Source organism: Pieris brassicae, chromosome Z, assembly GCF_905147105.1.
Source record: "Pieris brassicae chromosome Z, ilPieBrab1.1, whole genome shotgun sequence".
NCBI lineage: Eukaryota > Metazoa > Arthropoda > Insecta > Lepidoptera > Pieridae > Pieris > Pieris brassicae.
In genome coordinates this window covers 2,351,108-2,370,178 of record NC_059680.1, presented here as the reverse complement: position 1 = coordinate 2,370,178, position 19,071 = coordinate 2,351,108, and the positions used below count along the sequence as shown (strand labels likewise).

Here is a 19,071-nt window from a genome sequence, read left to right as displayed (position 1 = left end):
CGAGTAAGATCTGTGCAATTTGCTCCTCATCAGGGAGCTAAAGAGTCATTTCAAAAGAGTGGGAACGTATTCGTGATATTTGAAAGAGGTCGCACTAGTTATCATATTTATTTTATTACATTAGTAACGTTATTTAATTACATGGAGTTTAAATTCATCAAAAATATCCTTAGGTTGCTTTGCAAAAGAATCTATAAATCCCAGTCATTAGAGGAACAATTCAATTTTGTTAAACTTCAACTTGTTATAAATACTTGACAACAGATGGCGTTAAAACTATCGGCAGTATTACTTTTATATCCCAAATCTACTCGACCTCTTCTATTACTCAACAGATGGCGCAAAACTCAACATTATTATTTGTATTGTACTATAGTTTTAAGGCGCTAGAGGGCGTTAAATTAAATAAGTATTTTGTTTTTGTAATTTGTATTTGTTAAAGAATTTCTTAAGATTTTCATTAGTAAATAAAAAACCAAGTCAAATCACACAAATATATTAACACTATTTTTTTATTAAGTCTGGTCTACAAAATGAATTAAAAATTGTTTGAACATTTAAAATACATAAATAAACAGTCAATATCGAGATTTTCTTTTATACATTTTCGAGTTGCAATCCTATGTAATAAGTTCATATAATTAAATCCAATTTTAATGTAATCTACCTAAATACAAATGCGCGTCAATAGATGGCGTTAATTGAAGCTTTAATGATATGAAAAATCAAAAAATATGTCTTAATTAATTTTTTCTAAAGGTAAAAATATTATTATGTATTTTAGACTAACATCATTATTATTATAAGTAATATCTGTAACTATCATTTTTAAATTTCGTAGTAATAGTCCCTTAGTATTTTTCCTTACTAGGGTTGCCTGACAGAGATCGCTCGTCAGCGACAAGCCCGGTGTCCTCTTAATTAATACTATCTGAACCTCGTTAAAATAGATCCAGTCGTCTAGCAGCTTTAGCTTTGTCTGTGCCAAAATATTACCATTGTTTCAACTAATGTCACATATATTCATTTAAGGTCACTTATACACTAAGGCTGGTAAGCGCAGTTGATATTTCATAAAACTAATCTTAATACTAGTTTTGAGTTTGATTTATGTTTTACGATGCCAACTTAATAAATTATGGAATTTAATTTACTTCATTAAAAGGTCACTTTAGGGCATATATACACTTTATGCTACCTAAGGCAACTTCACAATAAGGCTCATATTTCAAGTCAATTGACAGGTCAAGAGTAGTTCTGTATCGGTCTCAATGTACTTGCAATTATAGTGATTTATGTCAATTATACACTTATATCTGTGTCACTTGAACACTGAGTAATCACTATTCGGCTACTCCATATGCCATATGGATTGTCCGGATGTCATTCGTAGCCCATAACATCGACCAGGCCGCTGGCCACGGCCGGAGCCGATTTCCTCGGAGACGGCAGTTCATCATCACTCTCTGATGATGAGTGGGAATCAGCATCCGAGTCCGTTTCGTCTTTCTGCAAAATATTCATTAGAATTATTAGTTCTGTTACAATATGGGTTTAAGGGTAAGGTTTAACAGCTGAGCTGGCTTGTTGACTAAACAGCTGAACTGATTTTGATATGTTTTATACTAATCAAATATAGTTTATTTGAATAATAAATTAAGTCAACTTTCAAAAAGGCCCCCTAGATAATACCGGTGACTCCAGAGCTGGTGCTTTCCTCGAATTAGCATAGAGGGACCAAACTGTTTAAATTTGTTTTGATTTTCTATTTGTTTCTTGTTATTTTTAGTATATATGTTAAGAATATTATAAATATTTGTGTGTGAATATTTTCTATTTTGTGAATATTATATAACAATAATGAGATGTATTCTTATTTCAGCATAAAAGAATATAAAATTTGTATAATTTGAAAAGCAAAGAAATTTACATTTTTAAACACTTAATACAAAAGTTGGCTGAACCGTTTTTGATGAAACTACACAATTTAATGCCGCCTGCTGATAGAGGAAAAAAGTTTGTTTTTAATTAATTTATTATTATTAATTACTTAAAATGTCTTGTGGAACATGGTGTAATGGTTGCACCTCCATACAAACTTTGTGTAACACAAAAAAAATCTTGGCGATTCTTTTCTTCCGCTGTATACCCTTGATTTGAGAGCTGGCAGTAAATATAAAATTAGAAGCATTTTATATACATTTCTGTTTTTGACGTTCATAAGTGTACATTGTGTTGCCTATATGAATAAATGAATTTTAAAATTTCATGCCACAGAGCAGAATTGTAATGTGTTTTTAATTTAACAAAAATTTCTTTCAGTCGCATCAACTTTCAAGTTAAGCTTTTCTTTGCTTCTCGAATTATACAAATTGTATATTCTTTTATTCTGAGATAAGAGTACATCTTTATTTCCATATTAAGAAGATATTGTTCTGACCGGACAGATTTTGATGAAATTTTTAGACAGTCCCTAATTTGTGACCCGGACATTAAATCAACATTCTATGCCTGTCATGTTGAGACATAATAAATAATATATGCTGATGTCTGGATGTATTTAGTATACTAATTCCTTACCTTCAACGTAAAAGTTGCATACACGGGGGGCCCCGTGTGGTATCTGCAGGCATTGGAGGCGAGAGGCAACTTGGCGATGGGCTCCCTGCAGGCCACACCACCTCGCTGGTCGTTGCATTGCTTGAACAGCACCTGGAATTTACCAATTGTGACATATTGAGTAGAGCCGATATTTCTTTCAACATAGAGTAGTAGGGTAGAGCTGAGGCAACGTCACGGGTAGGTCGCACGCGCATGCTTCGAAACACTATTTTGGTGTTTATTATGCTACTATACAGTAAACCCCCTTTTAACATGGTACTCTTATAACGCTTTTTCATATTACGCGATTTTAATTGTATAACGCGGGTATATCCACATACAACGCGGAGGATTCCACTCGTTATAATTCAGAACTGACATTTATAATGATTTGTACTTATTTCGTTTATAACATAATTTTGTCTAAATTATTTGCCCATAACGCGTTGTCCGGTCATACAAGCGCGTTATGCTAGAATACTCATACAACGCGTTTCGAACCGATCTACCGCGTCATAAGAGGGTTTATATGTATAAAGAACACATTTTTGTGTCCAAATCACACAGACACACAAATGTCCGTCACCCACCTGCTGCCGGTCGTGCAGTATGTGCTTGAGACAGTGCTTCGTCGCGGGGAGTGTATGCGTCGAGCATCGAACCCCGCCCTCTGTAAACGAACACCTGCCTTGCTGCGGATTACCCCGATTTGTGGGTATCTCGTTCACCTGTTGACAGAGGTCCTGGCTTATTCTGGTTAAAGGCATATATTATATACATCTCTTTTAAGTTGACAGATTTAACGTTTTTAATACAGCTACAGCGGTTAAAAGAAAAGTGCGTACAAAGAACAGATGTCAGAAGTGAAACTTTTAAAAAAAATTAATGATTACTAAGGTAAAAGCCCCAATAGATAGAATAGATAGAATGTATTTGTATATATATATTTACACTGTTTACACACTGTATACGTGATAATGATGCTGCACAAGACGTTATGCAACAGAATTGCCATCTACAGATCTAATATGTAACTACTAAGCAAATACATCAACCAATAGCGTGTATTTTTCTCGATCTCCCTTTTTCACTCTCTCTCTCTCTCGATCTTTCTCACTATAGCTCTCTCCCACCACCCGCTCCATGGCACTGTGCGTGACGCGACGTTCGCTCTATCTCACTCTCTCTCGATCTTTCTCACTATAGCTCTCTCCCACCACCCGCTCCATGGCACTGTGCGTGACGCGACGTTCGCTCTATCTCACTCTCTCTCGATCTTTCTCACTATAGCTCTCTCCCACCACCCGCTCCATGGCACTGTGCGTGACGCGACGTTCGCTCTATCTCACTCTCTCTCGATCTTTCTCACTATAGCTCTCTCCCACCACCCGCTCCATGGCACTGTGCGTGACGCGACGTTCGCTCTATCTCACTCTCTCTCGATCTTTCTCACTATAGCTCTATCTCACTCTCTCCCAATCGCTCTCTCCCTTTTCTTCAACAAAAACGCTGCACATCTTTGTGACGCTAATATTATTATTATTGCGTTTCATCTGTAAAAACTCTACCCTCAATCGCCTAAAGAATTTTCACTTCCAAAAGTGGCAGAGAATTTCTTGCCAGTTCATGCCACTACCCCTTAGGAAATGTAAATTTTGAATCAATTTATCTTTTCTGACGTATACGTATACTTGTATACCAATATGAATAAAGTTATTAAGACTTAACACGAATCCATACAGTCGTCCAAATACCTTAGCACGTTTCTTCTGAAGTTTCTTCGCCAAAATGGCCTCCGACCGATACTTCCTGTGATAACTGGCGTACGCCTTCAACTTCCTGATTTGCCTCCTCTCACGCACGGTCTGTGGCCCGCTCTTCGATTGGGTGTTTATACTGCCTGAAATATATTTATATAAATATTAAAAAAACAGTTTGACAAATCCTACAGAAATAACTTGCGAAATACCGCGTCATATGGAGGACGAGGCGTCATTGTGGTACCGTGTTAGAGGGTCGATTAATGTATATGTCGCAGTAAAGTAGTTAAATCAGAAAGTAAATTGAATCTCTAGACAGTTAATTAAAAATCGATATTCAATCAAGTCGCTAAAGTTCCGTCAGACAAGTGAGTGAACGAAACGTTTAACGAGTTTCCTAAACGTTGCTAGGCAACAAGACTAACCTAACCATTGACAATAAAGCAAAACACGGAATATCCAAGCTCTCAGTTCTTCAAGATCAAACCGAAATAACAATAACAAATGAAATAATCATGGCGAAGTCTTGATTTACATTGTTAATCAACACGCTGGCTTTCGGTCAGACAGATAGTTAAACGTTTTCGACGCTGCTTTAATTAAATCAAAATACTAGCGACTTGATTGAATATCGACATTTAATTAACTCTCTAGAGATTCAATTAACTCTCTGATTTAACTACTTTACTACCACATATATAACATATTGTTACGAATACGGTACTGCAATGTTTCTAGATTTTTCCACTACTTAGAGAAACTTTTCAGCAGGCTGTAATACGATTTCTGACCGTTTCAGAAGATGGTCAATGACATATCAGAAAATTCTAATTTTCAGGTTTTCAGGAAGCTGAAACATTTATTCAGGCAGTTTCAGGCCGAGTTATACCTCTAGAAGGAATATTCTAGACCGAATTTTTTAGTGGGACAAGGACGGAATGATACGCGAGAGAGATCGGAACCTTCACGAAGCTAGACCGAGCGCTCTAGAACGCCGTACGACAAGGACGGAGCAATGTGCGAAAGAGACAAAGGCAATTCCGCCTAGAGTTCTCGAATTATTTAACATTATTCCCAGGGATATATAAGGGAGACGAAACGCGACCAGTTTTGTTTAGTATCGAATGCGATTACAAGAGAAAAAAGTGATAAGTTTGTGTACGCAATTAAAGTAATTTGCGACTGTATTGTGTGTGTTAAGTGTATTTATGCGATTATTTGTTTATAAACCTCCCCACTGAATTATGAACTCTTGAATACGGCATTTACAATCCGAACCCCTCGTAACAATATACGATCACGCTTAATACGATTTCTCTTATAATACGCCACTTTACGCCAGTCTCTGCAACTTGAGACATATTTTCATACATTTCTTAACGCTTAATACGATTCGTCATCCCGTTTAATACGCCCCAGCCCGAGCCCCCAGAAGGGCACGTGAAGAACCCGAGAAACTCATTGATGACAATGTAGCACCGTACGAAATTCAATCACAAAACGAGGCCCTCAGCGATAACGATGAAGACGAAGATGAGTCAACTGCGGTTTTGTCAAACGCCCAGGCTGCTGCTGTCAATGATTTAAGACACTATGAAGCTACTTTGGTTCAAAGCGAATACACATAATATATACCAAAATTAGAACATAATACATAATAATATATAGTACGTCTTATTTTCCAAATCCCGCATTATACGCTTTCTCGCTTAAGACGCGTTTTTGCTATTAATTATATATATATATCTATATCTATTTACTAACAATACAATTCCTTCTCGGCCTTTAGGGTTCTCAAATACTGCAGTCTCCCGATTTGTAGGGAGATCCTCAACTTCTCCATTTGGCCCACGTACGCTTCTTTTAACAATTTCAAAACGCTCTTCGCCTCCGACACCGCTTCCTCAGCAGTGAACACGCCCGCGCGCCTGGAATATCCAAAAAAATCATCACCACAATGGACGCTGCAGCTGAGTTTCATCATCGGATGTCGAGGCAGAACCGCTATGTGGAACCAGTGAAGTATTTTTGACAATTCGACTTAGGATCCTTCAAGAAAAGAGCGTACCAATTCTCAAAAGGCTGGCAACTCACTCGCGAGCCCTCTGGCATTGAGTGTCCACGGGCGGTGGTATCACTTAACATCAGGTGAGCCTCCTGTTTTATTAAACTGACAGCTGAACGGTACACCACCAGCTGTATCTATTTAGGATGTTTTATAAGAATAAACTCAGAATTGAATATTGCTCTGTCTTCAATTCTCGCTTCCTCTCAAAGTGGAGAAGCCACTTCAAGCCCTTTACCACCCTCTTGCCTTGAACCTCTGATCCCACCAGGGCTCCGTCTGTCACCTTAGGTCTCTTGGTGCAGACATCCCGTACTCATTTATATATTCACTACTTATCCGTTGGGTTGTTAGGTTCTGAGGTCTCAGCCTCTCATATCATATACATATGCTGTACAGGGACCGTTCAAGTATTACGTAAGCACTATAGGGGGGAGGGGGGAGTCTTTGATTTTCTTATTCGGCGATTACGTCAACAGTAATTATTTACTTTTTAAACACATTGGCTATGCTTGAAAACGAAATGCATTTTTGAACATTCCTCCAAAAACTTATTACGTTTATGTACTGTTATATTACAGGCCACGTAGCCCGTTGTACAGATGACAGATGGTCTAGAGCAGTAACAGAATGGACGGGTCCGAAAGGAAACAGAAAGAAAGGAAGACCAATAGAGCGATGGGCCGACAGGATCGAGAGGGTAGCTGGCAGAGATTGGATGACGATGGCGAAAAATAAAGTAGGGTGGAAAAAGTTGGAGGAGGCCTTCTCCCGGACAGGGGCCGCATCTTAGTAAAATTATAAATTTATCGTTTTTTAATCAAATGTATGTCAAAGATGTGGAATATTATTATTATTATTATATTTTAGAGCTTTTGCTGAAAAAGGGGGGGGGGGGGGTGTAATAAATTGTATATCTGTATTATGTAATGAACGGTAGTATGTAATATACTTTCTTATTTACATTTAACGACAACTCGTTGCAACGTCAAAATAGGGAGTTCACATTGTGTATTGTCAAAAATAGGCCTTTGCCTGATTGGGTCTGTCAATATTTTGTAATATATATAATAGTTGTATATAAGTAAAAATCTCTGTATAAACATACCATAACGGTTGATCTTCACACGGCGCATCCTCCGTATCAGACAACAGGTCTGTAATATCTTCATTCAATTCGATACTATCACAATCACTTTCACTTGCGCTCGCGCATTCCATTATATTCGATGATACAGCAGAGTTGACCACGGTCGCTTCTATTTCCTCTGTAAATAATTATTTTATATTAGGATTTTTATTTTTATTTTAATTATTAATAATTAAATAATTTAATGACAAAATTACTTAATGCAAAACACCATAGACAGTGAATAAAGAGATTCACAATAAATACAACTAAACAGACTCCATAGATACTAGAATGATTATAGGATATATGATCCAAAAATACTAGAACGTTGATGACTAATCATAGACACAGAATCCATAGATACTAGAATTGTTATAGGATATATGATCCTAATCCATAGGTTATAAGATATATGGATCCAAAACACAAAATTTGTAATAGGCCCACATTGTTATATATATATATATATATATACATCTATTCTGTATTGTGCTGTTAATCTTCTAAATAAATAAATAAAAATACTAGAATGTTGATAACTAATCATAGACACAGAATCCATAGATACTAGAATGTAGAGCTAATTCATAGACCCTAGGATATAAAATGCACAGATAGTGTTAAGCCATCAAAGTAAAGTATGACGAATAAACAAATATATAATTAGGTACATATACATTCTGTCATGAGCTGTCACACTATTCACTACGTATGCATGTATAGTTTGACATATTTGACAGCACTTCAAGCGAAAATTTCGATCATGGAACGGATACAAAAATCTGAGGCCCAGATATAAAAAGGTTGTAGCGCCATTAATTAATTAATTAATTTAAAGCGAGAATGTTGCTCAAATACGAATTAGAATATTGTTAGCTTCTAATATTTATTTAATTAAATTCTAAACATTTTTATGAGACATATTCTTAAGAAACTTGCAACAAGTGCGCATGTGCAATAGTTATTCATTTGACTCGTTCGGTTATTTACGAGTTGTTACGGATTGACTCGACCATTTTCCCGAAGTGGGATGGTCGAGTCGGAGGAGGGAGTTGTGATTAGAGTTGTGATGAAGAGGTTGTGACACATGCGTACGGGCCTTTTCATTATACAAGTTTGAAGTTATACAGTTCACGTAAAATCAGTGAAGTAAATTAAGTCATCATTGAAGTGTTTAATTTCCTACCCTAAGAACTAAATCAACTACCGCTAACAATATGGACCCTATACGTTCATCTTCATACAGAAAAAAATGGTTTGACAGCTCTTGAAACTAGATTTAAGTTTGTAAGTATAATACATGCAAATTAGCATTTGTATAAATATCACACAGTGACTTATGAATGAATATGACTTTTTCGACGTCCGAACATTCTAGTTAAGGGAGTGTTCAAGTGTTACGACGAATTTGGGGGGGGGGGATTGCTCTTGTAAAATGCGGGGCGGGGATTGAATTACGAGTTATTGTTAATATTGTTTTCCTCTTTCCAATATTTTACACCACATAAAGGTAACTTTTAGGTACACAGAGTCACTGGGGGTGGTCACAAAACTATTGGATACAGAAAACGTTACGGCGCGTTTCATGGGGGGGGGGGGGCGCTCAAGAATCCAGCTACTACCCGGGAGAGGAGTTTATAATAAGTTGCTTTTACATATACACAGACCAGTTAACCAATGATCAGGCAGCCAGTGTATTCAAGACATACATTTGGGATATATGGAATAATGTTATGTTTGATAGGGCTCAAAGAAAAGCCACGAAAATGATCAGAGCGCTTGGGAACAAACCTGATGAGTATCTGAAAGCACTTGATCTTACCGAGTCATGAAGTAGGCGATTAAGAGGAAATCTCATTGAAACCTATGAAATCCTTTCTGGTAAGGGCGTGATTTTAAGTTCTTTAAAACTGAAGAACACTTCTCCCAAACAGAGTTGTGACTAGAATATGCTACCGGTAAGTGTAATGAGTGAACTACACTACTAAATAGTATTATACACAAATACATAGATTTTTAAGCCACTACATATATTATTAAATATAAAAAATACATACTAAACGGATCGACAGAATGCGATGTAATTTCGTTGTCAGCTGGATCGCTAACCACAGACACGGAGGAGGCGCACGATGTTGTACGCGTACGTTCTGGCCTGAAATTTTTTTTTTTATTATTTGTGGGTAGATCGATATTTATACTACCCTCCCTTTTTAAATTTGTAGGGTACATGTAAAATGTGTACTCTTAGTGATATCTTGGGTGTTCCATTAATTAGAAAGACCGCAGAGCTAATGGTAAAGGTGGCGCAGACGAAGATAAAAAGAGAGAAAGCCACTCAATATTCAAAATACAAACTCAATTTTAGGAAACTGTTCTACCAATTTTTTATAACAAGCGAAAGTTCTGTCGGCAGTCTGCATAGTCCTGCTTCCGGAATTGCTTAAACTGCCGGAAAAGTGTTTCAGATCCCGGAGGTATGCCCTACTAAGTGGAGCTCATGAGCCCCGTCAGCAGTCTTAACTCATATGACCTTGCTGCTTAACCATCTCCTGCACTAGAACTGGATATTTGTCAAAGGTCTGAGAAGATTGAGAAACTGCTCATGGATAATTAATGCCAACAAACATTTCATTATTTATCATTGGAATCGCTATTAAGTTACAGAAGACAGGTTATTTTTTTTGTTTACCCTCATTTTTAATTTTGTTTAAAACGGAACTGGACAGACGTATAGCCACAATCCCACGTGATATTAAATGAGATGTGGCCATGGAGGGCCTGTCCAGGAGATGCCTTTTGAACCGCCACCTTTATGAATCCATAGTAAACTGTCTGTAATCTGTCTTTTTTTCTGTTTACCTTCATTTTACTTTTTTTATTCAATTTATAAGTATACATACCGTATATAATGTTGCAATTGGTTTAACAGTGTCTCCGTCGTAGTGACAGGGGGCGGAGGCGCAGCGCTCCGCTGACGGCTGAGTAGGGCTGCGCGGGCATGTTCGAAGCATACGCTGAAAAATAACATCCTAGTTTAATACTGCGGTTTTACCTGCACTCACTATTTGCCACAGAGAATCAAAAACACTCTTGTTTATACAACTCATCCATTTACTATTGTCTACAACAATTCTAACCCAACCCGGCCTGCCTCTGATTATAAAAGAATATAAATATATATATACACCTGGTCTAGCCATAAGTTCTGTTACAAATGAAAATGCTTTTTTTAAATGAAGTAATGTAATATTATTAAAAAATTATATATTTGTTAGTCTCAGCAAAAAAATCAACAACAAAAGGTGGCCTCAGCAAAAAAAGGTGGCCATTTCGAATATTGAAAACCACCTTTGACTGTTATACAGGACCACTGTTTGACCACGAATTTATGGATTAACGCACTGTTTCAAAGATTTTTTTAAGAGACTCGATGTCACCGTGTCGTTTAGCGCAGTCCATGTCCTGTAAAACTGACCATAATTTGAAGTCTAAAGACTTGGCTAGATGAGGGCCAGTCTTCAGCTCTTAAAGTCCGGAACTTTGGTATCAAACCAGGCTTGGGAAGTTCGTCGTGCGTTGTGACCAGGTGCAGAATCCTGCAGGAAGTCCAATGTAAATTTTGAAAAGTATGTTGCTATATAGCAACTTAGATATATATCTTGATACACTTTGGGTGAAGTTTTTACTCCTATTTCACAAAAAATATAGGTTTGGGACTCCTTGATGAATCACATCCCACCAAACCATTGCCATTACTGAGGCAGGATGATGACCACGTTCTACCTTTCCGAACACTTGAACAGCTTCTTTAGAACTGTGAGTGTACACTTTATCATTTTGCTAATTGCAGCGGTCTTCAATCATGAAAATTTTTGCATCATTACACGACAGAAGGTCCATTAATGTCCAGGTGATCGATCCATTAATTGTAAAGATTGATTTAGGGCACATATACATCGACCTGTATATCGACGATAAGCACCGAGCTTCAGGTCTTGTTTTATATTTATAATACGCGACAGAGTCCTAGCTGGAATCTTCATTTCTCGCGGTAAGATTTTTTGCTTCTTAATGGGGTTTAGACGAATTAGAATTCTGCTTACTGCTGTTAAAGCTAGAATTAACAGCATTAACAGCGTTTGTAGCTCTAACAGCACGCGGCCGCCCCGATCTTTTCTGGTCTTCGACAGACGAAGTGTTGTTGTATCTGTTGATAGTACTATATACGAACATACGTCTGATACCGAGCTTTTGAAGTGTCTGAAATATGACCAATGACTCCACTTTGTGCAAGGCGATCACTGCAATCCTATTTTCTTTAACACCCCATATATCCATATTGTAATTTGATAATGAAAACGAAAAAATATGTGAAATAGCGCAAAATCAAAAGAAGTTTTTAAAATAATATACGTGTTCCAAATTTAAAATATGTTAATTACATATTAAAAAGTTTAAAAAAAAGATTTTATATTTATGGCCAGACTAGTTATAAGAATATTATTGCATAAGTGGCTAAGTAAATCCTCTAACAAGTTTACTCAACAAGCTTTGTGAATAAAATAAGGGTCCCGCATCACAAGCGTATAATTAAAAAATTAAAAACCCCTAAGCCCCCTTCACCATACGAGCAAGTGTCAAATGCACATTAAATTCCATTGTCGCAGAGCCAGGGTTAGAAGGCATGACCTCAGGAATCCTACCATGAGCTTTCTTAAAACAACACCAGTTGAGATGCTGGTGAGTTTAGGTTCCTAAAGTCAATAGAATTTTATCGTACCATAATCGCCTAGCTGAAACGCATCGCAATACCGAACGAAAGAACGATAATATTGAGGTTTCTATGTTTAGTTAGTATAGAAATTTAACTGTCAAGTTTTATTCGACAGATGTTTTTTAAAAAAATAAATAAAATATAAAATTATTTTAAATAATTTATCAAACACAATAAGGTATTATGATTTAAAACATATAATTATTTATAAAAACTATCCTAATAATATATATATTTTAAGCATAGTTTGCTGGTGATTTGTTATTTGACACATACATTTTTAAACGTTCTTTCGCTGTCAACTTTGCCGCGCTTTTTTCAAAAGTATTAATTACTATACGTTAAGAAATCTAAAATTTCTGTTTAAAATATATACTCAAAATGAGGTAAATGTTTTTCATACATGATTTATGCATATGCAAAACTGATTCCTTCATTTTTTTGTTCAAAGTTTAGACAAAACTAGATAAGGTTTTTCATTAATGAACCGTAGTCACTTACAGACAGTTGTGCATTTGCGGGAATTTTTGAATTAAAATAGTGATCTGATAACTGAAAGCTCGATTGAGAGAATTTTCGCGGAGAATGTGGGGAGAGTTTGCGATGGGATTAAATGATGATGGCGCAGTTGAAGATTTTAAAGCATGGAGTACGGTATATATAAATATTAACGTTAAATTAAAAGAAAAAAGGTTATATAACTTATTGATTTAGCTATTTTTGTACAATAACACTAGATGATTACAAAAATATTGAATAATTTAAGTAATGGCATGATTATAAAACTAAATTTAAAAAGTTGGCCCACCTAATTTAATTATCAAGGGAGAGAAGTGGTGGATAGGAATACCAGAAACAAAAAGAAAAGAAAGAAGATATGTTTTTGATAAGATATGGTTTTGGATTAGAGTTGAACCATTTAAGGAAGTAAGTTTATATACATAAAATATAAATAATAATACAGTGGGACTTCATCCTTATTGCCCGTGGGCCTTTACTTCAGCATATCTATCTCTCTTACATATGTTTCTTTAATAATCTTTTACTATTAAAAAAAAACCCAAAGATTTAACATACTGTGTGATTTTACATACATACCTTCACCTTACAGGCAAATGTTGAATGAGTAGGTAAATAAATAACAATAATATATATCTATGAAATATGTTTTATAAAATATATCAATATCAGATGTTTAGTTATATTTTAAATATTTATTTTCCATCTTGCAGACACAAACCCTGCCCGACAGATACTACAAATTTTACAGACAGTATTTTAGCTGTGTCTAACTGGGTTGTTACACATACCGACTGTATAGAGCACCGGTCTGGTCCTTCAGGGATAACAAACCATACACCACCATCGATGTCCACACAACAACTACCAACATATACAATTCCAACATTCACAGTATGAACTGAACAGTCAGCCCACAGTCGCCAACACACACAGTAGTAGTACACAAGCTGCTGCCAACAACCAATATAGGATCCCAAAGACCACCTCGCGCTGTAAACAGCCATCGTCGTCGAGCTACGCGAGATCTGTTCAAGCTCTAATTGAAGAAGCTCAAAAACAAACAAAGCTAAAAGAAGAAAAATTAGAACTGTGGAGAGTGCATGTTAAAGATATTAAACATATGAAAGACATACTCAAAGCAGGTAATTTGAAGCAGGATTGAAATGATGAATTACTTGAAAATGTAACACATACACAAAAAAACATCATTAAATCTGAAATCTTTATTTATTATCTCATAAAAACTTCATACATAGAGCACAAAATAAAGCAAGAAGTCCTTATTTTACTTTAAAAAGCTTAAAATAAAATATAGTATAATCCTTGCTCATTATTGAATGAAAAAATTAAAAATAATTTCTTTCAAATGTTAGTGTATCTTTATTAATTATACAATTGATTTTCAGGTAATTGGCACAACACTGAACGAGGTGTATGTACATTGTAATCATATCTCGGTGAAGAGCCTTATTATTCAAGTTAAAGATATAAGCGAAACCGAGGACTCATCCATTTGGTCTTCACCAAGCACAGGAATTTGTGCTTCATTACAGATTTTGTGTAAGAATACGAAAACATTAACAATTGATGCTGCTTTCACTGGTTTATAATGTAATATGCACTGAACTAATAGACACTGAAAACATGCTTTAAGAAGTCCAATTGTCCTTTCGATTTCTTGTGTTAGCATGGGCATGAGTGTAATGACTCTCGGGTGTGCCAGAAACCGTATTAAAAATTGATTTTATGTCATTTCCATAATGGCCCACCTGAAATATAAACTTTAGTAAGATATTTATGCATACATTTACAAACAAATATTAAAATAAATAAACTCACCACAGGAAAAGTTTTAACAGTAGTCACTCGATAGAAATAAATCAATATAACCTAGTTGCCACGTTGGTAATATTTGCATTTCTGCATCACAAATCTAAAAGACAATTCAAGAATAAATATTTCTCAAATATTTTAAGATTAAATTTCATAGTTCCAAACATCATACCAATGGAATGTTTAATGAATGATCTTTCTTCATGTATGGCTGGTCTGATAATAGCAATTTGCAGTCTATACATCCCAATACACCAGGCATGCAACATTTTTGGTAGAATCTAAAATATTATTTTGTTAATATTCAAAGTAACGAATCTATTATATGTAGTATGAAGATAAGAGTTACTTTAATGATTAATTTAATAAAAAGAAGTATTTTGTATAAGTTCTAATAGTTATTGTAATTTTTACAGTAGTTATATAAATAATATTTAGCACATTGTTAAACGTTATTAAATTTCAATGTATTTCTTTCAATAAACATATATTTGTTCTATTTGTATTTATTTCTGCAAAATTTTAAGGGAAATGGATCAGGTGTGTCTGAAGTAAGTTGGGTGATGAGTGAGTGCAGACTAATGTCTCCAATTGGTCTTTGGTAAGATCCTGTTTCATAAAAAGATAATGTTGTCAAAATCTACCAAAAAAAATTATTTTATCTCTTGGTAATAAACTAAATAATCATGAAGAATTAGTACGTTACCTTTTGCTCAGTCGACATATCTATAGATCCTTTGAAATACGAATCAATCAGATCTAAAGGGTCGGTTTGTCGTCGGAATTCCTGTCCTCGTAGTTATTTATTCTGTATTTCCTTATAATCCAATTCAACAAACTCAAAAAACGCGCGATATCTGTCATCTATGAAATTATAATATAAATAATTATTTTTTATATGTATTTCTTTATAACCCTAAGGAAATAGTTAAAATTGTTGTACTTACTCTAACAAACTTATTTTAACTTCGAAAATAAATATTAAATTAATATTTGGACACTTTCCACACAAAAAAAGTTGAAAGAAAAGTAACTTTTCTAGAATCGCTTGTTCTGTCATAGTTCGAAGGCCCAACTGTCATATTTTGGTTCAGCGGTCACGGTACGAATTGTCATATAAAACGAAACGAAATGAATGAACGAAACCTGATTACCGTCACGTGGGTACGAATAAGCAGTCGTAGGTTGTCATTAGTCTCGCAATAAGAGCTCATGGTAGACCCCCAGGGTTGAGAGGCACACGCCAATAGGCCAACTCCTCAGTCGTTGGTTATTATAAAATCTCTATAAATGTTGTATTATGTTATTATTTTTCAATTTTAAACAGAGGGTAGTTCTCAAATGGAAATAATTTCAATAATCATTCATATTGATAGATCCATGATATTTATATATACATATTATATTTATAATTAAATAATAAAAATTAGTCTCTCAGGGTAGGTTCAAGTCAGAATCCTGTACTTTTCCAAAAAAAATTGTTAGAACCTCACCTATAATCCACCTTTGGGGCTGGTGCAGGGCACCTCCTACCCTGGGAATTAACATGCGCGCACTGCTGGTACGGCGCTGTGGAGTCATCCAATATATGCTGGGCACAGAATGCCCGACCCCCCAACACTGGAAGGAGGCATTCGTACTTCTGATGCCCACAGGTGCGGTATCGGGATGCTATCTCCTTTTGTAACTAGAATTAAAAAAAAACCTTAAGTCATTTAAAAGGATCCACTTGCCAGCATGCTTAATGGTACATTTTACTGGTCCCTCCTCTAATACCTCCTGGATTTGCTCCAGCTACGACAAGGTCTACACGACCTCACCATCCGCTTGCACTTGCTTATACATCAAACCACCTTTGGTAATCTAGACCCGATCATACCCCACATAGATCCCTTATCATACCACACTTATAATAACAATACAAAAAAATCATTATTCATAAATCTGGTGTTTCCAAAGAACCTCCAAAACGGCTTGTGCGTATTTCATGTAGTTTTTGTAGATACGTCAAACTATTTTTTATTTCTGATGTTGATGTTTGACATTTGACAACACTCATCACGAGATAATGACTTGAGAAACGAAGTAGAATATGGACCGCCCTTCCCCCTTCAACCACCAACCCCTATTTAAACGCGATATTAGCCACGGTATATTTACCTCAACCCTCAATTTCTCCTCCTCCTGCTTCTTCATCAGCTCAGCATCTGGTGGCTTGATGGATTTCACATTTGTGATCTTGATAGATCTACCACCACGAGACAACATTCTCACTTTGGGTAAATGGAGTTGCGTGGATTGGGACATCATTGAAGAGTTAACTAAAATATATATTTCATTAATTGCACTTTTTTAATTAAACTTATCATTCCATCACAGCGTAAACACAATTTGACAGAAAGAGACAAAAGAGTTTACTTAAAAGAGTGCCAGCTGCCGTTGTTTGACATAACGAAGACAGAATTAAAGTAATTTAATAACTATAGATAATATCTTAGTTCTGAACATTCGAAAACGGAATAATAAATCAACCGAAATTGATGAATAATGAAAATATATCTATAAACTTATAAGATATATATGTGAGTGTTTTTTAATGGCGGGCTAACTAATCCACATTCCAAGAGTGGCATTTTAAGTAGAAATATATTATGTAAGGCAATATGGTCCTCAGACTTAGTGCATTATCATACTGGGGATTTGACAGCTACGCGATTGCGCAGCGTGCACGCCGCGACGAGGCTGCGCCATCGCGGCGACATTTTGTACACTCGCCCACAAAATAATTTACTAATTACTCGCAACTCAGAATTCGCCATTGCATTGTGGTGATTAGTGACATTTGTTACCTGCTATCTGGTGAAATCTTTGCGGTGGTGTTTAACAGTTTGTAAAATTTAAATATTTCCATATGTGTACTCTAACAATAATCACACCGTATATTAACACGTTCCTTAAAGTAATAACGAGCCTTCTAGACACACTGACTTGAGGGACACCTCGTGTCGTAAGTCATTTGGTATCAAACACGTAAAATGTAGAACTGGTCATACGCAGGTAGGACCGAATTTAGTTATAACACGATCGCAGAAAAGCGCATAGCCCTCTCCCAATTGATTGATTGGATCCTATCATATTCGTCGTTGTGTCTGCTTTCGCTTCCTGCGTCTTGTCTGAATCCATTTTGCTACTACCTTGTTGCTTGTTTAGTATATAAATCGCGGAAGGTACGCCGCGAGGATACGAGCTCGCGGCGTATGCGCTGCGCTGTCGCGACGCTTTAAAACGCTCGCTAATTGCCAGTGTGTAAGGCCCTAAAGCATGACCGGAAGGCAAATAATAAAAAAATACTTTATTATACCTTGACTCATATGTTGTATGTATTTTTGTGTATTCACAAAAGTCACCATTAGAGTTCAAAAAAATACCACTAAAAACTATCTTGCAAATAACTTCATACAAAATAACTATTTTATTTGACAATAAAAAATTAATTTGATTAAATGATTTTTAATCATAACAAAGAAAGTGTTTATAGATTAGTTAAATGATAGGGAATACAATGAAACACTATTTCAAGAAATAAAGTAATTAACTAATGGAGTTGTTAAATTAATGAATAACAAGAAAAAAATATTATTATGTGATGTTCCCAAAATCGTGTAAATAAAATATTCCGCCATTTTGGTTATGATATTTTTTATAAATAAAAACTATGACGTTAATTTATTATCATTATTAGTTACGTATACGTTTTACTTACGGGCTGAAATTCTTATGTTGTGTTGGATTAAATGTTTTCTATTGTCTTTATGTATTAACAACATTATGCTAAAATTATTTTCACTTAAACTTTCAATGTTATCAAACATTCATGAAATACCAACTTAATCAGTGAATAAATTAATAACTATGATAAAAATTTCCATTCATTCGCAATTTCATTCGATATTTACCGCCAAAGCAAAATAGTTGAATCATAATAACTTCGCATTAATATTTTATAATATCAGAAACATATTTACGGAGTTTAAATACCAATATAGGATGCGATAAAATAATTAACTAATTTTAATGTAATATGTTTAGATTTACCTCATTAGTTAATATATTTCATCATTTATAATGAAGAAGTCAATTGAAAATAGTGGCGGTCGGCCATTTGCACCGTGTGACAAGGAATCAAGGTGCGTTTAATAAAAATGCTGATTACTGGCATTAAACTAAATAAAACGTGTTAAAAATATGCACAAGAGTTAGATTAAAGTATACGCTTTCAAATGATACATAGTGATAATGTGTAACATACCTGTGATTGTTGCAGATCATCGTTCTGTCACCAGAGACCTCGCTGTGAATTCACCGTAATTTTACAATGGCG

General features: G+C 35.4%; 1 protein-coding gene and 1 long non-coding RNA gene across 3 annotated transcripts; both read right to left on the bottom strand.

The window, feature by feature from the left end:
* Positions 1-536: 536 nt before the first annotated feature.
* Positions 537-19,065, bottom strand: LOC123718445 (KAT8 regulatory NSL complex subunit 2). Of its 2 annotated transcripts, none has more exons than XM_045674934.1 (11): positions 18,454-18,570; positions 16,851-17,011; positions 16,184-16,377; positions 10,462-10,575; positions 9,616-9,713; positions 7,535-7,694; positions 6,126-6,289; positions 4,356-4,501; positions 3,192-3,329; positions 2,581-2,712; positions 537-1,509 (listed from the first exon to the last, which is right to left on the bottom strand). In XM_045674934.1, the coding sequence occupies exons 1-11, from the start codon at positions 18,560-18,562 to the stop codon at positions 1,384-1,386; spliced, it is 1,542 nt and encodes a 513-aa protein (XP_045530890.1). In that variant the 5' UTR covers positions 18,563-18,570; the 3' UTR covers positions 537-1,383. The 2 variants fall into 2 exon arrangements, with proteins under 2 accessions (XP_045530890.1, XP_045530891.1); XM_045674935.1 differs by lacking the exon at positions 18,454-18,570 and adding an exon at positions 19,000-19,065 and having other exon boundaries at positions 538-1,509.
* LOC123718447 lies at positions 14,561-16,161 on the bottom strand. Its single transcript, XR_006755024.1, has 5 exons — positions 15,638-16,161; positions 15,397-15,554; positions 14,863-14,971; positions 14,697-14,790; positions 14,561-14,626 (listed from the first exon to the last, which is right to left on the bottom strand). It is a non-coding gene; the product is annotated as an uncharacterized LOC123718447 (long non-coding RNA).
* Positions 19,066-19,071: the final 6 nt, after the last annotated feature.

Coding starts and splice junctions, on each gene's coding strand:
- LOC123718445 (XM_045674934.1), bottom strand. CDS start 18,562: ATGTTTGATAACATTGAAAGTTTAAGTGAAAATAATTTTAGCATAATG. Junction 16,378..16,850: donor AGGAGAAATTGAGGGTTGAG/GTAAATATACCG, acceptor TTTTAATTCTAG/TTACAAAAGGAGATAGCATC. Junction 1,510..2,580: donor ATGCAACTTTTACGTTGAAG/GTAAGGAATTAG, acceptor AATATTTTGCAG/AAAGACGAAACGGACTCGGA.